At 48.3% G+C, this 22,555-nt stretch overlaps 8 protein-coding genes across 8 annotated transcripts; 4 read left to right on the top strand and 4 right to left on the bottom strand.

The window, feature by feature from the left end:
- Positions 1 to 257: 257 nt before the first annotated feature.
- On the bottom strand, positions 258 to 2,046 carry L3040_001689 (uncharacterized protein; the record flags this gene model as incomplete). The annotated part of the gene is made up of 3 exons (XM_066156851.1): positions 258 to 477; positions 567 to 1,360; positions 1,435 to 2,046. 3 exons carry the CDS (start codon positions 2,044 to 2,046, stop codon positions 258 to 260), a joined length of 1,626 nt encoding a protein of 541 aa, XP_066012860.1.
- A 2,303-nt stretch (positions 2,047 to 4,349) lies between these two features.
- On the top strand, positions 4,350 to 5,000 carry L3040_001688 (uncharacterized protein; the record flags this gene model as incomplete). The annotated part of the gene is made up of 3 exons (XM_007294364.1): positions 4,350 to 4,404; positions 4,538 to 4,662; positions 4,896 to 5,000. 3 exons carry the CDS (start codon positions 4,350 to 4,352, stop codon positions 4,998 to 5,000), a joined length of 285 nt encoding a protein of 94 aa, XP_007294426.1.
- Positions 5,001 to 5,593: 593 nt separating this feature from the next.
- Positions 5,594 to 6,379, bottom strand: L3040_001687 (uncharacterized protein; the record flags this gene model as incomplete). Its single annotated transcript, XM_007294363.1, has 1 exon — positions 5,594 to 6,379. One exon carries the CDS (start codon positions 6,377 to 6,379, stop codon positions 5,594 to 5,596), a length of 786 nt encoding a protein of 261 aa, XP_007294425.1.
- A 281-nt stretch (positions 6,380 to 6,660) lies between these two features.
- Positions 6,661 to 8,064, top strand: L3040_001686 (uncharacterized protein; the record flags this gene model as incomplete). The annotated part of the gene is made up of 4 exons (XM_007294362.1): positions 6,661 to 6,679; positions 6,750 to 6,796; positions 6,888 to 7,260; positions 7,331 to 8,064. 4 exons carry the CDS (start codon positions 6,661 to 6,663, stop codon positions 8,062 to 8,064), a joined length of 1,173 nt encoding a protein of 390 aa, XP_007294424.1.
- Positions 8,065 to 8,873: 809 nt separating this feature from the next.
- L3040_001685 (uncharacterized protein) lies at positions 8,874 to 10,217 on the bottom strand (the record flags this gene model as incomplete). Its single annotated transcript, XM_007294361.1, has 1 exon — positions 8,874 to 10,217. One exon carries the CDS (start codon positions 10,215 to 10,217, stop codon positions 8,874 to 8,876), a length of 1,344 nt encoding a protein of 447 aa, XP_007294423.1.
- A 509-nt stretch (positions 10,218 to 10,726) lies between these two features.
- L3040_001684 (uncharacterized protein) lies at positions 10,727 to 12,232 on the bottom strand (the record flags this gene model as incomplete). Its single annotated transcript, XM_007294360.1, has 1 exon — positions 10,727 to 12,232. The coding sequence occupies one exon, from the start codon at positions 12,230 to 12,232 to the stop codon at positions 10,727 to 10,729; it is 1,506 nt and encodes a 501-aa protein (XP_007294422.1).
- Positions 12,233 to 13,580: 1,348 nt separating this feature from the next.
- On the top strand, positions 13,581 to 14,975 carry L3040_001683 (uncharacterized protein; the record flags this gene model as incomplete). The annotated part of the gene is made up of 1 exon (XM_007294359.1): positions 13,581 to 14,975. The coding sequence occupies one exon, from the start codon at positions 13,581 to 13,583 to the stop codon at positions 14,973 to 14,975; it is 1,395 nt and encodes a 464-aa protein (XP_007294421.1).
- Positions 14,976 to 16,313: 1,338 nt separating this feature from the next.
- L3040_001682 (uncharacterized protein) lies at positions 16,314 to 16,929 on the top strand (the record flags this gene model as incomplete). Its single annotated transcript, XM_066156850.1, has 2 exons — positions 16,314 to 16,551; positions 16,664 to 16,929. 2 exons carry the CDS (start codon positions 16,314 to 16,316, stop codon positions 16,927 to 16,929), a joined length of 504 nt encoding a protein of 167 aa, XP_066012859.1.
- Between the last annotated feature and the right edge of the window lie 5,626 nt (positions 16,930 to 22,555).

Here is a 22,555-nt window from a genome sequence, read left to right as displayed (position 1 = left end):
GCAGTTGAGGTTGGGATTGTAATTTGGATTGAGGTTCTAAAGATCTGGCGTCGCGACAGTCCGATCGGATGATAACCGAACACATACGCCAGCTCACGTGACAACAAGTCGACTTTCTCTGTATCAATCGCGAATGCTACGTCAGGCTAGGTTCAAAGTTCTCATACCAATCAAGGACATGTAAGTCATAAAACATTGACATTGAATCGAACCATAAAGCTCTGCAAAGTGTGCCAATATCAAGGTAATCAAACCCGTCACAGCACATTCTCCACCATCGCCTTCCAATGTAGCAGCAAGATCCTACTCACAGTAAAGTAATTAGTCAGAGTTGGGACTTTGCTCTCCATATTGCTCGCATATCCGCGTTTTGTGTATTTCCTGGCTTCTTTCCCGGGTCCTGTTCCTCCCTCAACCTCGACCTGTAACCAGGTCAAGACGGTGTACTTGCTGATGCAGGGTACATTCGGATCGTATCTAGCTCGGTAACGATACTGTGAAATGCTCAAGCATCTTTGGCCATCTTCGGCTTCGGCAGAGTTCCTTAATCTATCTGAGTTGACTACCTTTTCCCATCCTTCGTTGCTTCCTCGTGCTTGCGCTTCTCTGCCTCTTTCGCTTGCTCTTTCTCCAACCTCAACTTCTCGCGCTCCTTCTCCAGTTGAAGCTGTTCAGCTCTTCTGGCTTTAGCCCAGGCCTTGAATTCGTCCTTGCGCCGAGTACAGAACAGTACGACCTCTCGGGTTGCAAAGACATCCTCCATGCAATCGTGAATCCCTTTCTTGTTCTTTCGGATCTCGATACCGGGCAGTTGCGAGCATAAGGCCTGCAAGCCACACTGCGGTCCCTTGCCAGCCGCACTTCGAGCCAGAATTCCCGAGTCGACGACTCGTCGATGAATCATACGCAGAACACCCAAATCATTGTCCAAAGCATGACCGATGAGTATCGTCTCCTCGTCAATGTGCTTCCATAGCTCTGCACGTGCACCTTCCCAACCGGCAAGCGCAATGCCGCGATTTCTTGCATCGTTGAGCGCAGCATAAGTGACTCCGTGACAACCGGTGCGCATCTGGGTAATAGGCTCCTCCGGGACAACGTAGTGGTTGAGGATGGTGACGCCAGTGATGTAGTCAATCGCGCAGATAAGAATAGGCTCACCCGTGGCGTTGCCCACCACGCCTGCCATTTCACAGTCCAGTACCACTGCACGAGCCTTGACTCGTCCATCGGGCGGTGGAGTCTCGCGGAAGTGGCAATATCTCGAGAATTGGGCTGCGAGTTGGAAGTCGTGCTTGTTAGCCATGGTGCAGCCTTTGCCTCCGGTGCTGGTGCAGCATTTGTAAGGCTTCTTAATGTTCTGAAAGGCGTGTGAGCATTAATTTCGGTTGATTCTATTTATTCAACCCACCATTGTCGGGGATCGAGACTCACGTATTTGTTCCGCTTGGAGGTGTGAAAGAAGCACTGTTGGTCCTCGTTGCCTTTGGGCTCAGCAGAATCTTCCTCAGTCGGTTCATGTTTATCAGCCTCGGGCCTGGGTCGAGGGGAGAGTTTGTCTCTAGCATTGCATCGTGTGCACTTGCGCGGGAGATGCGTGGTGCTCTCGGCAACGTATGGTTTGACAAGAAACTTGTTGGCCTCCAGTTCCTTCAGCGAGTGGGAATGTCCAGCGAGCAGTTCCAGTATCGATTGAGCCTCGGAATGGGGAATGACAGTCCATCGAGGAGCCGGGGGAAGCAATTCTCCACAGACCGGCATCTGGATCTGCATATGGGTCTCGGTCTGAGTCTGGTTCTGGGGAGTGTTAAAAATGGCACTAGAAAGCTTCCGTAATGGCAGTCGATCATTTCTCATGGGATTCGAGCATCTCGCGTTGCTGCTGGTGTGGATCATGTGCTGGGCCTGGGAACCTCGTGACTGGGCGTTTGCGGGTTGGAGGCGTGTCGGGGGAGATTTCGCATGTCGACGGGACAGTCGCAGATGCTGCTCTAAGTATTCTTGTTGCTCAAATGTCCTGTTGCACGGGGTGCAGTAGAGTGGCATCTTGACGGGTGATGAGGGGGAGGGGGAGGGGGAGGGGGAGGGGCGATGAAGATTGAAGAAGATAAGGACGAGGAAGAATTAGAAGAAGGGGAAGTAGAAAGGCAAGCAGAAGGACAAGAAATTATCTTAGCAAGGCGATTTAAGCATGCATTTGAGGAATATAAAGGAAGAGAAGCCGAAAGAAACTTGGAAAAGAAGAAAGGGGAAGGAGCGGGCAACTAGCGTCTCGGCTCGGCTCTTTGCAGGGTTGACTAAGCGAGTCACCTGACCTACAGACTGTAAAGGCGGGCCAAAATATCTGGAATGGTCGAGCCGCTTCTTATTAAATTATATAACAAGTATCCGTAAACTTTTCTCTTTACTTTTCCGATCTTATCTAAACTGATGCTCACTGCTTTCCACTAATTCTTAACCAATTGTTTTTCAAAAAGTAAAAAAAAAAAAAAGTTTGATTAAACTTTGCTATGGCACCAGGGAATCTGCAAGTCGCAAGTGAGCAACGACAAGTGGCGTTCATATTCTGGTCTCGAATATTGAGTTCCGTAATGGGCAGCCAGCAAAGCGACAATAATCGAAGCATTCCGCTTGCAGAAAACAGCCTTTTTGGCAAACATACCTGATGTTAGGGTACTGAGCTCCTAAAAGCGAGATGATGGCTTTGATTACATTGAGAACTTGTTTTTCTTCTTTGTACATTTATATATATATATATATACACATATATACACACGACTCACGATTTGACCGATCGATCTTACCATTAATAATAGGGTTTCACTGAGTAGCAGAGCGTTCGATCTTGCTCCTCCTTGTGCTAATTGTTTGATCCATCGGAATCTGATTCTGATTCTGAGATGCTTTGAAACTACTTATCGTCTGACTCATTTGATGGCCATCTTTGGAATTTGAGCTAGCTTAATGAGATTGCCCGCAACTGCAACGGTTTTGATGTCAACCCGAAATGAGACAGTCTGGAAATTGCATAGCTTAGCACTACGCGACACTTAATAGCTTCCAATACCAGAACGAGATACAGCCGGCCTCTTAAGAAGCAGGAGATGGGATTTATCTCATTCATTCGGAGAGCGACAGTGCAAGACAAAGATGCATACGTATCTGGGTGTTTTGAACAACACAGCTGTTGAGACATCATAGCAGTAGAGCGGCCTTCGACACGCTTTCTACTCTTACTAACATAGCCTTGCTGAACAGATTTTGGGCTTACTTGCATATCCTGAACCTCCTCTGCCAGTCCAAATCAATGCTAGTGGCCATAGGTCCCACTCTGGCTGGTGACGAGCCGAGCCGAACGATCTCTCTTCGGGGTTTTACGCTTGAATCGTTAGCGCCTTGGGCATATCGAATCGGTAGACTTCAAGGGGTTTTCCCTATCTGAAAACGTCAATTACAAATAGTCGGAGAAGCTATCCGAGAGCGTCCAGTGACTCTTAGTAAGGTATGAAGGTAGTCTTCGGTAATCCGAAAGAGATACGTACGTGGTGAGTCGTTAGCCAATTTTAAGCTAAGATCCTCTCTTCCACGCCCTTTTGCTTTAACTGGACGGTTATTGAAGATCTTCGGGAACCCTTAATTTCCTCTCCTTTCAAAGTTGAATGCCGTTATTTTATACTATTTTCTTCGTAGCCTGGGCTGGTCCAGAGTCAGCGTTTTGGCAATATCTAGCGTCTTCTAGGAAAACACAAGATACTCAAAAGCATATATATAACCATCAAAAGAAGGAATCAAGAAAGCCTACATGCTTGTGAGTTATCCCTCGTTATCCTATCCTGACGTGACGTGTTCACTTGCCCTCCCGCCGGCCGCGGTCTTTACAGTTCCCCAGGCTTAAATTGATGGAACTTTATAATTTGATTTGAGTTCAAATTTCCTGTTCATAAACCCAAGGTGAAGGCGAGGGTACGATATATGGGAGAAATCCCAGTCTAGATAAGGTAGGTAGATGATTGGGCAGGGTGGTACTGAGAATAAATGGTATCGAATCCGCCAAGGCCAGGGCGATATATAAAGCTCGCATTTAAAAGGAATGGAAGACTCATCGTCTAGACACTTAAGTCGACTGATATCCGAATACTTGAAGATAACTGGTTTATCTCGATATTTGACGTTTCTCTTTGGTGAAGGAAAGTGGAAGTGATAAGTGCGAGGTGGGAAATTCGAAGTCAAGTCCGTTCAATCTCTGGCTGACTAATCCCCACTCGATTCGGCTCCACCCCCCCAACCTCAAGCTCCCTCTCAATACCATATAAAAGTCAAACCACAATCCCACCACCACGACCGCCATCATGACAGTGTCCGAAACCCTCAAATCCGCAATTGGGATCTCTTCCGAGCCAGCGCGTATGTCTTCTCCGTCTCCTCCCTCTCCCACAGTCTCCCAATCTCTCCCCCAAATCCCAATCTATGGATCCAGGCCCAATCTCCATTCATTCTCTGTCAAAGTATCTGCTAACTAATTGGATTCCAAAAACAGCCGCGACACGGGAGGAGATGCGCGAAGCGCGGCTGCCGATTCAGTACCGGGACGGGTGCGCGAACCTGCTCATCCCGCTGAACAGGTGCCGGTTTGAGACGTATTACTTGCCGTGGAAATGTGAGGTGCGTCAACTTTCTATGTTTCGTGGAGGGGAGAGTATGGTAAAGGTTCTGAGAGTGGAGGGAGATGTAAAGATGAAAGATTGGGGAGCGGGGGGTTACAATGGGCTGGGGGAGTGGAGGGGGGGAGAAAGTGAGAGAGATAGGGTTGAGTTTCAGGGAGGAAGAGAAGTGGGATTGGAGGGAAAGAGAGATCGCGATGGGAAAAATGACACTGATTGAAACCGAACTACCAGACCGAGAGACACAGCTACGAAAAGTGCCAATACGACGAGTTCAAGAAGCGGGTAGCAAAGATGGATGAGCTGAGGGCCGCGAAGGGTGGAGAGAGGAGTAATTGAGGGGGGACACGAAGATGAGATGGCTAGGGAGGATAGGCGATGAGAGAGCCGGACTGCATTGGGCTGAGGTGGGCTTTGTACAGTTACCTACAGCATGCATACAAGAGCATGCGTGCATGAATATGACGGCACGGAATTGAGTCGACTGCCATAAGGGCACAAACGGGCATTAACAATTGAATATTGATGGACTGTGGATGTGTGCGCTATTGAGCTTATGTTATAATATGCAGAAGTAGCTATGAATATATGGGGACTATCTGGATTGGTACCTATGCCACGATGAGGGATGATGAGATCAGATTTGAGTTCTTCACCGACAGTAAGCTGTTAATAAGTAATAGATATTTTGGGCTGCATAACAGGGCTTGATAGCAGGCAGACAGACTATGCCGTGAAGATCTTACTGATGTGTCAGTAAAGCAGTGCTCGAGGCAGGCCTGGCGTAAGAAGACAATGGGATCAGAGCCTACCTAAAGAGGTTTTAAAGACGGCGTGGAGGATGAAAGAGAGAACACACCTACCAAACTCGCTCAGAGGTGCAGTCAAATTTCCACCGATATATGTCCAACCTACCATGAACGTCACCCACCTCATTTCTTCCTTGGTAGGGTCCTCATCAAGCCTTCCAGCAAGGCAATGCCCGCCTTGACACCATCCAATATATCAATCTCACCGGCCTCATACTCGCCCAACTCTTCGACCAAAGCCTCCTGGACAATATCCTCCAGGCCGACCATGCCTGCACAGCCCAAGCATATAACCTTGATATCCCTGTCCTTCACCAACCTCCTCGTCGCCTCCTTCATTCTCCGCGTAACCAGCTCCTTAGGCGCTGAATGCAGCTCCGCGGCCGTCAACCCCGTCGTCTCGACGCCTTTAAACCTCCCCGTCGCCTCTACGCTCTGTAAGTCCAGGAACAGCTTGAGGCCGTCCGACAGCTCCTTCTCCCACACCTTTCCCGTACTCACAATGCCGAACTTGTGGCGCGTCTCGAGGCGTTCTAGTGTCGGGTCTTCGTAGCGCATGGGCAGCAGGGCCAGGGCGGTGGTGATACTCGCCTCGAAGATGCCCGTGACGTGGATGCCATGAGCGACCTCGTCCTGCAGGCCGGCGACGAGGGGGTGCAGGCTATAGCAGGCAACTAGGAGGGCATCGTAGTCTTCTAGGCGGGAGCGCAGATCTTCGTATACGATGCGCGCGGATGCAAGGGCGTCGTCGGCGCTGTTAATGCTGGGTGGACCGGAAGGGGCCGTGTAGGTGGTGAATTGAGTGGTGGTTGGGAAGTCCGAGGTGAGGGTTCTGATTAGCTGGTCGAGGGACGCGGTGATAGATTTGGAGGTGTTGGGATTAATGACGAGGATCCTTTTCGGGGGCATGTTTGCTTATTTGTTTACACTGATGAGATATGAAGATTTCAGGGGAATCAGAAGGCAAGCAAAACATATATCCCGAAATGGCAACTACCTACTGCACGAGGCTGGCTTTGAGCCTCGCCTTGTTGGCGGGGAAGGGACATGACCAGCTCTTTACTCGCTCGTATTCGTACTCGTACTCGTATCCGTACCTTAAACTCCATCCCCACCCATCCTACGACCCTCCGCTCCCCTCCCTTCCCCTCGGCCCTACATATCGATCCAACCACATTCTGCACCACACCATGGCAGAGCCTCCCATAGGTATGTATATCCTTAATTCCTCCTCCTTCGGACACGCAGTAGCAACTCTCCACTGACTCCCCTCTTACAGTCCTGGACGGAGGGACCGGATTCCTCAAAGTCGGATACGCCGCCCAGGTATGCGCCATCTCTGCCTGATATAGACGTCTCACACCTAATATCTAACCTCTACCTTACTGCTCTTCTCACCCTAACATCCTGTCCGCAGAACTTTCCCGAGTTCCAGTATCCCTCCATCGTCGGCCGGCCTATCCTCCGCTCCGAAGAGCAGGGCAACGATGGCCTGGTTATCAAGGATATCATGTGCGGCGATGAGGCCGCAGCCGCCCGTACTATGCTGCAGGTCTCGTACCCGATGGAGAATGGTATCGTGAAGAAATGGGACGACATGCAGCATCTGTGGGACTACACCTTCTACGAAAAGATGAAGCTTGATCCGTCGGGCCGCAAGATTCTGCTCACCGAGCCGCCCATGAACCCGCTACGAAACCGCGAGAAGATGTGTGAGGTGATGTTCGAACGCTACCAGTTTGGGGGGGTGTATGTTGCCATCCAGGCCGTGCTGGCGCTGTACGCGCAGGGTGCGTACATTCTTGTTGATGGGGAGGTATGGATGGGTAAGGGCTATTTATACTAATGCGGAACTTTCAGGTCTCAGCTCGGGAGTGGTCGTCGATTCCGGCGACGGCGTAACCCACATCGTCCCTGTCTACGAATCCGTCGTACTCAACCACCTCACCCGCCGTCTGGACGTTGCCGGCCGAGACGTAACCCGCAACCTAATCGCGCTCCTTCTCCGCCGCGGATACGCCCTTAATCGCACAGCCGATTTCGAGACAGTTCGTCAGATCAAAGAGAAGCTCTGCTATGTTTCTTACGACCTGGAACTCGATCAACGACTTAGCGAAGACACGACAGTCCTGGTAGAAAGCTACACTCTGCCAGATGGAAGAGTCATCCGCGTTGGCAGCGAGCGCTTCGAGGCGCCCGAATGTCTCTTCCAGCCTCATCTCGTTGATGTCGAACAACCTGGCATCGCCGAGTTTCTCTTCAATACCATCCAAGCTGCAGACGTCGACGTGCGCTCCTCGCTCTACAAAGCTATTGTTCTCTCTGGTGGCAGCAGCATGTACCCTGGTCTCCCCTCACGCCTCGAGAAGGAGCTGAAGCAGTTGTGGTTGACCAAGGTACTGGGTGGAAATCCAGAGCGGTTGGGCAAGTTCAAAGTGAGGATTGAGGACCCGCCTAGGAGGAGACATATGGTGTTTTTAGGGGGAGCCGTGCTGGCAAATATCATGGCGGATAAGGAGGACATGTGGATTAGTAAGGCCGAGTGGGAGGAGCAGGGCCCGGCTAGATGTCTAGAGAAGCTGGGCCCTAGATAGGCCAGCGGGAGGGAGAAAGGAGATGATTATGAGGAACGGCAAAAAATAAAATGCGTTTGCTCTGTTTTCTCGATGCATTATTGGGTAGTTTCTCATGGATGACGTGAGGGAATCCGGTGAGATGATTAAGCGGAATGGAAAATCAGATGAAAAGAAAAGAAACGTATATCCTTGCTCTAACCTACCCCAATTCACACGTGCTAGGTAGTTTGGCTGGCTCTTGTAAGCGTTAAGATTGTATCATATACGCGTCATCAATGTATAATGAATACAGAAGCCGAAAACGCTGTGACTTCTTCTTCGGGCGGGGGGATTTCTTGGTATTTGCTTATTTGCTCGCTTAAGTCAAATCTGAAATGTCCTTTCGCTTACAGAAGAATGACAAATGGCGTTTTGTTTTGTTTTGAAAAACTACCGAGCTCAGTGACATAGGTATCATGGTGTCTTTGGTAAAGTGATAGTAGCTATGAAGGGAAGGTACCTACTCGTTTAAAGAAAGAAAGCTACTCCTTAAAGGAAGTAAGATATCTTGGTTTTGAGGTTCTGCGAATCTTTCTTTCTCTGATTCCGTCGCTGAAATATCCATATAATTCCTTTTTTTTTTCCCTTCCGATTCGGATCATAGTGTGGCATCCGAGGCTACACAGGGATGGTCGCAGATAAAGGTAACGGGGACTCTAATAATCTGCTCGGGATAGCCCTTATTTGGTTATAGCTTTATCGCTTTTCAACCAACTTTCAAGAAATAAGAAGTGAGACACCGGACGCCTTCTATATCCTCTGTATATACAAAATGCTGTCTTGGGAGTTTAGAGTCCATAACACGGTGCCAAATTCTCAAACAGATCTCCAACCACTACGTCAATACCACCGGCATGCTCGTCCTCGACGCCGAATCCAATAAGCAGCACATCGTCGAGATAGCCGTGGTATTTCAGTCCCTTCTGCTTCCAGGCGATGCTCGTCACGTAGACCATCTCGGTCTGCGTCCACTTACCAAGCCCCTCTTTCCAATTCGCATGCTTCTTGCCCGTCCCCTCGCCACCCCGGCCGTGAATCCACAGCGGTTTCTCCGAGATCGAATGCAGATCGAACGGGGCGGACTGCCGGAACATCATCACGTACGGCTCGTACTCCCCGTGATACTGGTAGTAGCTCTTGTAGTGGAACAGGGTGAAGATGAACGTGTTCTGCGCCGTCGCCTGGCACGCCGGGTCCGCACGCTTGCACATGGTGACGGCCAGCGAGTTGGTCGCCTGGTGGATCTCCTCGTGGTCGCGCGTAGCAGCGGGCATCCTCGCTTCTAGGCACTGCTCGTCTGTCGTAGCCCTTGATGCGAGGTCCTCGCCCACGGAGCCATCGTTGTTGAGCTGCGCGAAGGCGCGCCTCGGCGAGACGTGGTAGTGCGCGTAGTAGTTCCCCTGGAAGTCCCAGAACACGAACCAGTTCTTCTCCATGCCCGTGTAAGTGCCGGGGCGGCGCAACTTCGTCGCGTGGCGGTACTTGGTGTCGTCGTAGCTCTCCAGGCCCCAGTCGACCAGCACGCGGAAGTCCTCGATCCACATGCCCATGCAGGCCGTCTCGACGCCGTTGGAGCCAAAGATCACGTAGGGGCTCTTGGGCCCGTAGAAGATGCGCGCGTCGCGCGGGCCGATGGAATTCTCCAGATAGTCGAGCTTGGTGCCTCTGCACTTGTCGCCGGCGGTGGCGGTGACGGGCAGGATGCCGGGGGGCTCGATGCAGGAGAGCACGCGGGCGGCGGTGAACTGCGCGTTGCAGACGATCTCGGCAAACCACACGGTCTGGGGGATCTTGCTTTTCGGCTTCTGGGCGACGATAACCCAGGTGTCATTCCAGTGCGGATGGGGCACGAAGTTGACGTTCGCGGAGCCGTTGTGGTCGCCGAACTTGACGTCGAAGTATCGCCCGTCTGGAGTCGATACTGAGCGCAGGACCGTGTGTTTCTTGGTACCATCCAGATTTATCGGACTATCGATGTTGAAGGGCTGTGGAAAGCTGTGCTGGGAGTTGGAGATGATGCGTGTGACGGGAATGGAGAGGAGCGTGTTGTGGAAATTGCCGAGTACGGCAATGAAGATAATTGAGGACAAGGTTATTAAAACATGGCGAGTCTTCCCTTTGAGCAGTAACATGGTGCAAATAGATAATGATACCTCACTTGCGCGAGAGATAAAGATGAAGTTAAGGTGATGAATGTTGGAAGTCACGTCGCCAGACGAGTTGAAATATATTAAGAACCTTTGGAGCAGATGACTTCTAGTCCCTCTGGATAGTCCCTGCTAGTCGGTCTTTCAGCTAGCTAGCTCCGCCTCTCTCCTTTCTAGTTCCAGCTCACGGGAATGCCGATAAATACTAACTGAATGCAAACGTTGAGTGAGGAAATTGTACTTGTAGTGCGTCTTGTCAATCCGTGTGGTTTTCTGATATAGAGAGGAATAAAATACAATGCATTTCTTATATGCGCAAACAAACCTGCAACTATTGGACTCAAGTTACAGTTACAGCTAGCTGACTTACCAACAGAAAATCTAGTATCTACCACGTTATCCTCAAGGCCTCTCTCTACCATGTGCTACCCAACCAAACTACTAAATGTCTCCTATCGTGACCATTTATGTATCACTACAAAGATTTACTACTTTTACGTCCCTCTCTGCAGCCTCTTGTACAGATTCTGTCCAAACTTCACGCTGGGCGTATCAATAAACCTCGTGCAAATTTCTGCGAACCAGAGCGTAACCGGAAGAAGAATCAAGTTCGGGACCAAGAGCCCCCATTCCAGACCCAGAGGCCCAGCGTGGGATAATGGCCATGCGTTAACCCACTGCGGCATAGCCATCAAATGTTTGATTCTAGTCCAGCCCGCCGCAGAGTATAAGCGATCGCCAAGAATAAATAGCACCGGTCCATGACACAAATAGAGGCCGAATGAGATCCTGCCCAGGTATTGACAAAATCTGCCCTCGAAGAACCGCTTCAGCCATCCAACGTGCGGGACGGCTGCGACGGTAAATATGGCCGCCCAGAACATGTAGAACCACTTGTAGTCGAATACGGCCTGCGGCTTGAGGAAGGACAGGTAGTACCACCCGCGGGTGTTGCGCACGACGTTGAGATCCTGGTTGTGGGCTGGCACGCCACCGAGGTAGAGACCGATGATTAGCAAGTGGTAGGCGATGATCTCTCTGTAAGGCTCCAGACGGGCTAAAATGAGTGGGAGGTTCTTGTTGAGTGCTAGAAGATCCAGATGCGCGAGTAGTTGTCCGCCCATAAACATAGCGTAGAATGCGCCGTCGGAAATGTACAAGAAGTAGTAGATGAGTACCAGCTCGCAACAGAGCCGTGCATTTCTCGCACAGCGGGCGAGTGCAATGACCGAGAGGTAGATCACTATCGATCCCTTGAACTCCACGGGGATGGTCCAGATATGTCCGTTGAATGGGAAGAAAGGGTTCCCGCTCATGTCGAACATGAAGCTGAAATTCTTCGTTTGGACACACCATTCCCACACCTCCTCTCCGTACGTGGCCTTGTGGACATAGTCGTCGGTGTAGAAGCCGGGATAGTGGGCCAGAGTCATATAGATAAACGTCGTCGCCATAACGGGCATCCAGAGACGCAACCATCGGCGGAACAGAGCCGATGAGACATTGTCGCTGAATTTGCTATATTCCTCGGCTTCGCTCAATTGCAGTGGTTTCGCCGACAGAACGTATCCTGAAATCACAAAGAATATCGGAACTGCAAAGTGGCCGCCCGAGAAGAACAAGCGGATGAAGGGGAATGTCGCAAAATGATGTTTCCCATTGTAGCCGAATCCGTTCTCAAATATCTCTCCATCTCCGTCGGCTTCTCGCACCCAGAGCTCATGATGTTGGATATATACCAAGAGGGCTGCGAAGCCCCTCAAACCATCCAAATATGATGTTGGAAACAGCGGCTTATTTGCGGCGGGACCCTGGGTCAGAATGGAAGGGCGCACGATGTCCACGAATTTATGGAAGGCGCGTCGAAGATTCGGGTTTCTGGCTTCCGAATTGATGCCTTGCCAGTATCCTTTCTCGAGCAGGTCTTCGTGGCTGTCGTGAAATCTGTTGACCTTCCCCCAGCTGGTCGGGGAACCGAGGTTGAAGGTCGACGACGACATGTTTGCGGATTTGCCAAGGTCGCGATGTGATCTGAATTGGCACACATAGGACAGCTAGGGCCGATGGCAGGATTGCAGCCTTCACACAAGGGCTATCTCGACCAGGGCGATTTGCCAGCCAGAGGGATCCCAAGGTGAGGGGGTGGCAGGGGGTGAGGGGGCCGATCGGCCGTAGCAATAATAATATTTAGCATTTTCCGGAGTAGGACAGCTTCAAGATGCTTGTCGGAAAAGCGAGCCAAGAGTTCAAGACGTTGAAAACTACCCGGATTATCTAGCAGAAAAGCCTGTCCTAGCAGTCATCCGATTCTCGTAGTCTCGTATCTATAGCATGAGCCCTATATCAGCTATTCTAGCCTCGCAGTCTGAATGGCCGCTCAACTTAGCCTCGGACGCTACTGGCTGCTGGCACTTACTCGTATGTAGGTGTACGCACACAAGTACAAATAAGGCATACAGGGAAAAAGTATAGTAGCACAGTAGTTATAGACATTGAGCCTGGTAAAGATTTGTTGATTTCATTATCATTTCTCGGCTATGCTAACCAAGCAGAAAAAGGGGGTCGCTTAGCGAGCCCAACATTGGACAGCTGGCTACCCCTCACGACCAGCGAGAACGGAATACCTACCCAGGTACTACCTAGCTCCAGGAAGTATTCAATCGTCATTCACACCGGCCCCTTTAAGCAGAGAGACTGGAAAGAGCTACGTAATCAAATCCCACCCTACTCCTAGGCCTACTCTTAAGGTAGCTCGGAATCTTGTGACGGATTTTTTTTCTATCTAATTTATTCTCTGTAGACCACGATATACTTACTGTACACGGTTACCATTGTGCGGACGCTATGACAAAAAGACACACCCGACCGGACCCACTGTAGACTGTAGACCGTGGGCTGGAGACTGGATTAGTAGCAAGCTTGCAGCGATAGGAGAGACGGTTGTAGTTAGTGAGCCTAAATATTGACTTCTATGACTGCATTTGCGAGGACGCAGTTCCTTAGGGGGGGGTTTAGCATGTCAATGTTTTCTATTCCAAAAAGAGGGCGTGCTAGTAAGCGAGACTTGGCGCCGTTTTAGCGAATCGGCTCGATGCTTTTTCCGTTAGATAAGCCTCAACCTGTTCCTTTCTCTCTCCTGTTATCTTATCACCTTTCTATCTACTTAGCAGGCGTACCTCAAGGCAGCAATAAAATTTCAATAAAATTTCAATAAAATTTCGGACCGCCGTCAGATACAAGGGAAAAAAAAAACCTCACCCTTCTTTCTTTCCTTCTTTCCTTCCTTCTTTCTTTCGACAATCACGCTCGCTTACTCGACTATCCTTAAAAAACAGTACATCGACAGAAATGGAGAATCTCCGAGCCTCATCGTTATCAGTATCGCCAACTAGGAGCAAGTTTGTGAATCGTGTCCCTAAGCAGATCCAGCGGTGCCTACCGATGTATATTGCATTCATCGTCTTCATCATCTTGATTACGAATCTCGACGTCTGGGAATCATCCTCGACTTCGATAGACATTGTCAAACGGAATGTCGCTGTACAGCAACAACAATATGCCGCGGCGGCAGGAAGCACCAAGTTACCTGTTATACCGGAGACGTTCCCCCGGAAGATCTGGCAGACCTGGAAGGTTGATGTTCTAGCCTTTGAAGAGCGGGACTTGAACCGTGCTATGACATGGACTAAGAATAATCCTGGCCATCGGTATGAGGTGCTTACTGATAACAACGACATGTACTATGTCGAGACACACTTCGGTCGCAATGGCATGAACCGTCCGGACATTGTCGACATGTACCGATCACTTACTGCGAGAATCATTAAGGCGGATCTCTTGCGATACCTGATCATGTACGCAGACGGGGGAGTCTACGCGGATATCGATGTTGAGAACCTGAAGCCGATCGAGCGCTGGCTGCCCAAGCGCTTTGAAGAGAAGGACGTCGACATCGTGATTGGCGTCGAGGTCGACGAGCCCAGTTTCGCTGCGCATCCAATCCTCGGGCAAAAGTCCCGGTCATTCTGCCAATGGACTTTCATGTGCAAGCCTGGAAACCCGTTCATGCTGCGTTTGATCGATGGTATTCTGGACTGGCTCAATGGCATCGCTGAGAAGGAAGGCAAAGCCATTGGAGAGATCGTCTTGGAATTCGACGATGTTATTACGGGGACGGGCCCGTCTGCGTTCACCTTGGCCGCTCTGGCGGAAATGAGTAAGCGCGAGGGTAAGGAAATCACCTGGGACACCTTCCACAACCTGGACGAGGCCGTTCTGGTCAAGGGGATGCTGGTGATGAACGTGGAAGCCTTTGCTGCTGGTCAAGGCCACTCGGATTCTGGGGATCACAACTCGCGATTCGCGCTTGTCAAGCACCTATATCACGCATCGGCCTGGACGGACGCGCACCCGCGCCACACACATCCTGCTTACGGCGAGGTTGAGAAGTGCAACTGGGACCCCGAATGCGTCGCCATGTGGGATGTCAACACTGCCGCTTACGAGAAGCTCTTCGAGAAGGATAAGGCCAAGCTGATCGAGATCAAGAAGGCCACTGATGAAGCTGACAGGGTCAAGGCACAACAACAGGCGAGGTTCTTAGAGGGACTGAATAAGAAGGAGGAAGCAGCGAAACCCAAGTTCGATATACCCGTGCTTGAAGCCGCAATACCAGCAGCTGGCGAACAAGCACCGCTCGCCGATGGAGGACCAGCAGTAGCAGCACTTCTTGAGGCGGCCTGAATGAGCAAAGCAGTGGGAACTCACTGATCAGCGTGAGAGAACGAATCAGAATTCTTCCGAGCATCTTCCTTCGTCACGAGGGCATGACGGGCAACATTTGGAGGCCGGGGGGGGGGGGTCATCGCTATGTCATTTCAGCCTGTAGAATTCTGATTCTAGTTCAGGGTCATGTCAGGGTCATTGATTTAAGGGAAGGGCAAGGTCGCAAGAGTCCAGTCAGCTAGCCTTAGCAGTAGATTGGCTCAGTATTGGAGGTGAGGGCCGAGCTCAAGCGGAGCACGGAGTTGGCGTTGGCGTTGGCGTTGGCGTTTGCATGCTCGGAGATCGCCTTTTCGTTCTTGATAAATGGGAAATGGAAATTTGAGTGATCAACAAGATCATGGTCTGCCAGCCAGCCAGTCAAACTCCAATGGGGGGGTTTTTTTTTTTTCTTGATTTTTTTTTTTTTGAGAAACCATCACCCGCATTCTCGCACCGTCATTTCTCTCTCTTCTCTCTGCTCTTCTCCCGAGTTGCCGATGGACATACTCGTTGAGATGGAGGGAGAGAGAGAAGGGAGTGGATCTGACCGTTCTCGCTTAAAGAAAAATATACATTGGTGAGAGAGTCCGATTACATACTCATACCCGTACAGGCAAGCATGCAAAGGACAGGGCAAAATATATTCAGGGACAATCCCCCCTACCATGGGCTTGTGAGCCATGAGCCATGGAATAAACACAGAGAGCCTCGGCCTTCAAGCTTCTTCGGTCGAGGCTCCATAGATAGAGTGGGGCGGGGGGACGGAGGGGGCGTTAGTGCGTATCGTTAGTGTATATTGGTTACCACTAGTACATAGATCCCAAAAAGTATCTATCTTCTGATTGATATATTCCGCTCGTCCCCATCATCAAGATCGCTCGGACTATCTATTTCCCTACAACTTACCAATTAAACGGCTATTGTTTCCCTCGTCCTCCTGTCGACATGCCCGACCAGCTAGTCCTGCCACCTCACTACCACCTCGCTAGTGACTAGGGAACAATAGTCGGCTTATGACAATAAAATTGACATTGACAATCATCGTCACAATCACATTACTGGCAACATTCCCTATTCGGAGGTGGCTCACTCGCATATGCATACCAGCCTCTTGACAGTCGAGATCTGATCCCGTCCATATCGATATCCATATCAATACAGAAAGCTTTTACTCACCCATCCTCTCTTCGAGATACCCATCTGCTTTCTCCTGCATAGTATCCCTCCCCCTCCCCATCTCTCTCCCTCTCCCCCTCCCCCTCTCCCCCTCTCCCTCTCTCCCTCTCTCCCCCTCCATCGCAGCAAAACAAAACAAAGATGAAATTCTCTATCGCCATCGTCTTCGCCATCGTGGCATCACTCGTCTCTTCGCAGAGCGTCTCCAGCTTGGTCGCCCAGCTCCCGTCCTGCGCTATCAGCTGTCTAGCAACAGCCTCCTCCTCCGTCGGCTGCGGAATCTCGGACTATACATGTCAATGCGGCCTGAACAAGGACGCGGTCACCAGTGCTGCCACTTTCTGTGTTGTCAGCTCCTGCTCCTCAACCGATGCGCTGAGTACGTTCCCAAGTTCATAACTTTTTGACACATCCAATGCCCCAATCTCCCTTCGTATCGCAGAGCAGTGCACTAACCGCGGGAACTTCATCAGAAACAAACAGCATCACAGGCGACATCTGCAAAGCGGCGACGCAGATCCAAACGTCGGCGACCCACGGCGCCTCAGATGTTGTCGGCTCCATCTTCGCGATCGTTAATCACCCGTCCACGAGCACCGCCCCGGCGAGCGCGCCAACTACTGTTGCTACTAGTGTTAAGGGAATCACGGCGTCGGCAGCTTCAAACGCACCGGCTGCAGTCACGGGTGCTGCATTGAGGGTCCACGGAGGTGCTCTCGCGGCAGCAGCAGCCATGCTCGCCGCTCTCGCTCTGTAAGCGAGGAAGTCCTCCGTGGCACAGGTGGCAAGAGAACTTCTTGAAGTGGACTAAACCAGTGCCCTGATCCAGAAGTTCTCTCTTTCTTTTCATCTACTTCTATCAGGGGACGATTTCGGCTTGGGGAACATGGGAGCAGCCTCGTTCAGAGGAACTACTCATCCGATCTTACAATACTTTGTAGTGAAATTTCGAATCCTGGCGCGTAATAGAAGTTGTAGATTGAACATTTAATCCTGGGCTGAAGGGGGGAAGGCGGAGGGTGATCTTCTTCCGGTTTTTTTTCTTAATGTACTTACTCACTTACTTAATTAATATTTTGTGAATACCCAGATATCAGAAGTTTTTAATCGATTAAGCTCTAATTCCTTCATTTAATTATTTCATATTGTGACTTTCAGGTGATTCAATGTCCCGTTAGCAGTATTGAGATCACAGCAGGCTGATACTTGATAGGAAAGTTGATAGTTGAGAGAGTAAAATGGTGGTTTCGATAGATGGGTGGAGTCTGACGATAACAACAACAACAACAACAACAACAACAACAACAACAACAACAACAACAATTAGAGCAACAAGAACAAGAAGAAAAAAAACCATCCACCACGACCACCTCATCAACAAAATCAACAACATCAACAACATCAACAACCGGCATACCGACTGCCGTGATGCGATTTCAGGCGTAAACAGCAAGATAGGACCCCCGTTAGACACACATCATAACTGTCGGTATATTTATATCGACCTTAGCTAGTTAGTAGTAGTTGGGGGGAAGTTCACTCGTGAACCAAGATTCACGGGTCACTAGGCATGCCTCGCTTAGCTTGTCACAAGTCAAGGGACCCCCAACTTGCTTGTAAACCTATTATTTAGCTAGTACACGTGACTCCTTCTAATTGTATAGAAGGAGTCAGCTCCCTTGAACCTGGGAAAGAACAGAACAAGACAGAATTCAAATACCTTTACAACCGAGTGTTTTGCAATTGCAAGTACTTTAACGACCTTTACGAAGTTACGAATAATATATTTCCTAATCGCTTGGAAACAATCCAACAATAACAGCGAGCCTGGAATAAATCTCCCCTAACGACATTCGACAGAATTCTTGAGTCGTAACCCGCAAGCACACAGCCTCAAGACATCATCAGCAGCAGTAGTAGTGCGCGAGGCATCACCAGAGCTCGAGGCATCAGCAGTGTCCCTCAGAACAATACCCAAGACCAAGAAATCGAATGCGACAGAGGTCCGTGATTTCGGGAGCGATATCAAAACTGATGTGCCATCTCTAGTACTCTAACAAAAATCCCATCATGCTCCTCAAGATAAGAATTCTCTGAATGAGGACAAGGAGACACAGGGATGGGATACAAGGTTCGCTGTCCGCTGTTTCTCGTTACGTTACAGCTTTCTTTTTGACTCTGACACAAATTCCCAGGACTTGCTCATTTCTATTACCAGAGATGCGATCCGAGGTCTCACATTCGATTTCGGTGATAGAGGATGGCTGAACTCGGAGAAGAATGCATGGACCAGCATTAGTATCCAATATCACAATATGTTGAATTGTGTAGATGAGACGGAGGATGTTGCGCAAAAAGCAGTAAAGATCACCGAAATGCTTGATCAAAGGAAAGATTGAGGAATGATAGCTATCCGGCGGCTGTCATTTTCATTGGGATTGGGATTGGGATTCGGTGTGATGTACATTGTTCTGTAGTATTTATAACTGGACTTGAATAACCTGACCGCTGCAGCTGAAAGCAGAGGTAAGAGGAGATCCAATCACTAAGATTGGCAAAATCGCTCTTAGAAAGGTCACAATCCGGCCGACTTTCAGGCCTTCTTGACCACCACGGAGTTCTACTCCAAGCACTGCACCCGATGAGGGTGCTACTCTGGCCAACTGATACTGCTTCGGTAAGGAGAACGGGGTACGCTCCGCCTTACTTAAGCTGTAAAGGCTCGTCAGATCAATCGCGTGACGGGACTAGGACCTTAGGATAGCGTGGTGCGCTCCCGAGGGAATTCTTTCTGTCACTGATGTATTATATTGGGTTTTCTTTTGGAGTTTGGGCTTTCGTATTGGACCTTTTCCTTTGTACTCGGCTGACTTCGGTCCGGCCTCGACCCCCGTCGCCATGCGACTTAAACAGCTCGCTTTTAGCTAGCTACAGCAGTCTGTACCTGCTTGACTCTCCTTTTGTGGTTTTCCTTTGATGAAAGGTTTCTTTCTATGTGATCCATCCTATCTGTAAAGGAAAGGCGCATGCGACAGTAGCCCTCGCTACAGCACTTTGAATTGCTTTCTAAGGCCTTCTTGTATGTAACTCCTTAGCTTAGCACGTCGCCGTACCCCATGGGAAGTCCCAGGGCGGCAAGCTTCGCCTGCTACCCGCCCGACGTAAATTAATACAACAACAACAACAACAACAACAAATCGAGCCTGAATATTTGATCGAACCTTGGATGCAGTCGGGACCACTGTTTTAATTAGTTTTCTGACTTGAAATTAAAGGAAGGGATCTTACTCATAAAACTTGCATGATCTGTTCGAGGTTCGTAGCGTAAGGTGTAGTCTCTTAGTATTCCTTTGGCAGGTTCCGAGCTTCTTTGAAAGGTAAGGTCATCGTAGGAGGAGAGGAGGTGTATGATTCGCGTAGTTTCAAAAGTAGTGGAAGTGATAAAGGATGTTTCGAAAGTGGTATAAAAGGTAGTGGATGTTGCGCTGTCAGCGGAGTGGTAAGAAAGGTAGCTGCGAAGGTGATTAAAAAAAATGGCGCTTCGTAATTGGTATAAGAAGTAATTGCTTCGCAGCAGCGCGAAAGAAATGCTAGCCTTCCGACTGCTGGTCCGATTGCTAGTCCAATTGCTTTTTCAATTGCTGGTCTTTCGATTGCACTTCTAATTGTTGCTCCTTCACTTGTTGATCTTTTTGCTGATCTTCTATTTATAAGGTTAATTGAGCTAGCGGAGCTAGCCAACTTAACTGAGATCGTAGTCTTTATTCTTTTGACTAAAGGCGCGCATTTCGAAAATTTGGTCGAAAGGGGCAGGTGCGTCGAAGTTATTTTTGAGTACTAAAGGCGCGCGTCTTTAGTTTTAATAGAAATGAGCAGGTATCAAGGTGGATAGGTCTGATCGACATTTTAGCGTCGCATATGGAAAGCTGCTGATTGAAGTGTAGCTGATTGAAAGGAGTGAGGTAAAGTTGTATTTTAAAGCTTGCAAGGAGGTTTGAGATTCGAATTGCTTAGTGAAGAGATCGAAAATTAGTAGTTCGAATTCTTGTGTATAAGGAAAGGAATTCGTGAAAGGTTTGGTTCGAATTTGTATATAAAAGAGCTGATCCGATTAGTAGTTGGGGGTATAGTCGAAGAACCCCTGGCGTAGGCCGAAGGAGCAGTTCGAGTGATAGGAAAGTAGATCTTAGTCTTCTTTTAAAGTTATTCACTTTCTACAATTTTTTTTTACGCATGATAAAACACTAATTAATTTTTGTTTTTGAAGTTGTTTATCTTTAAATCACTTAGCTAATATTAGTGATACGTAACTTATACCATAAGATTTAAGATTGGCGGCAGTTTAGTAAAGAAGCGCTTTAGACTCAATCTGCTTCTTTTTTGTACTTTGCGAATCTATGGTTTACTGTCTACTAATCAGTATTAGTAAAAGGTGTATATGATATAAGAATAATCTCGCATCAATTAATTAGATTATTATATTGACAATGTTTGGTCTTGCTATAAAAGGTTGTAGTAGTTCCTTATAGGAAGCCACGGGGTCACGTGGCCCGTGACCTACGCTAATGCGGGCTACTTAGGGCTAACTCTTTATACATGTCTTAACCATTCTATTGTACTTAATCGTGTTCCGGTGTAAAATATAATAAACTTCACATTTCGCTTTTTCGTCGCAAACATATGTTAATATATGAATATTAGTGGTCAGCGCGCTGACAGTGAACCAGCGAAGGGAGTACTTTCTCGTTTCGACACTCTTTTGAATTGCATTCTAAGGTAATATAGGATGATATTAGGTCTATTCAAGAGAAGATTACAGCTGTACAAGGCTTTGGCGCTTAGAAGATCGATTTGATGGACTTTATATAAACCCTTAGCTTTGCACGTCTCCGTACTCCTTGGGAGGTCCCAGGACGAGGAGCGCATGCTACGCTTATAGTCCGCTAGACGTTAATTAATATAACAACAACAACAACAACAACAACAACAATAACAACGACAGTGAACCAGCGGGCTCTTGGTTACAGTCATGACAAGCAAGTGTCCCAGGTCAAGCAATTATCACATTTCAACTTGCATTAAAATAACTTAGCAACATATAGAGCTATAATATTGAAACTCGATCCCGCCGATAAATGTATCTTATCTTTAATAATATGGATCTTTTCGTTATTAAGTTATTTAAATTGCAAATCGAAAAAAAAAAGGATGTTTTTGAATTTCTAAAAAAAAAAACGAATATAACGATTTATATTAAGAATAAATCAACAACGAAAAAAGCTATGATAATAAAAGTTGGATACACGAATCGGCATAAGCGAGTCCTACTACATCTGGGTTCTCCATCTCCCACTCCTCCATTATCTACCTCCACCACGTTCTTTCCTCTTCTGTCAGTTTGGCTGATAATAGATAAGATCCTAGAGGATGCAACTGTGGGAAGTGTGAAATGGTCCTACAGGAAAAGGCCAAGACGTAAAAATAACGATAATAAGAAACCAAAAAAAAAAGAAAGCACAAATGAAAATATAAGCCAACGTGCAAGCTAACGTGCAAGTGCAAGTGCAATGATACGATAGAAAAAAAAAAACAAAAAAAAAAACACTGAATGTGCAACTTGCTGTGAACTTGCAACTTACTGTAATTAATCGAGAGCCAAGAGTATATTATAAGGAGGATCCTCCCCCTTAGACCCTCTAAGTGTAAGGGGATCGAAAAGGAATCCACTCTTCCGAACCTTGAGGAGCAGATAGAAATCAGCTACCATTTTTACCAACAGTTTTGCAATTAGCTACGTGCGCAGCACGCTAGTCATGAGAACGTTCGCTACCGGCGATCTAATAAAGCTGTTACTACTAACCTACCAACGTTCTTTCTATTCTACTATTGAACGAACCCATGCTAATACGAGCTTACATATATCATACTCGAATTTTTCGATAAGCTCCAATTTTTTTTATTTTTTTTTTAGTTTCATTACATATCGCAGTATTTAATATACGGCTTTATTAGTTTTCTTAAAAGCTCAATTTGAAAGAAAACAGGTAGCCACAGCATTTCTATATAAATGACGCGTCTTTTTTTTTAGAAAAAAAAATTGATCTTGCACGCGTACTTATATAACGCGTTGACGCGCCGCGGTACATAATTTATTAGAATAATTCCCCGTGTCTAGATGATTTATTATTATCCGTTTGTATTGATGTGCCGGCGTCGGATATAGTACAACGTCACAAGCGTCAGTGTTACACCCTGAGGATAAGGTAACCAGGGGGTTTATTTAGAGTGGAGATTTAAACTTTTAAGGCACCCTTAGGCTGTACTACGTACTTGGCAATTCGGGAGTGGTACTTTAATCTCTCTAACTTCTTTTGTTCCGGGCC

The sequence above is a fragment of the Drepanopeziza brunnea genome (assembly GCF_022702325.1).
Source record: "Drepanopeziza brunnea f. sp. 'multigermtubi' strain 214-2 chromosome Unknown ctg2, whole genome shotgun sequence".
Lineage (NCBI taxonomy): Eukaryota > Fungi > Ascomycota > Leotiomycetes > Helotiales > Drepanopezizaceae > Drepanopeziza > Drepanopeziza brunnea.
Note: the sequence above shows the minus strand (reverse complement) of the source record. Positions and strands in the feature narration are given on the sequence as shown.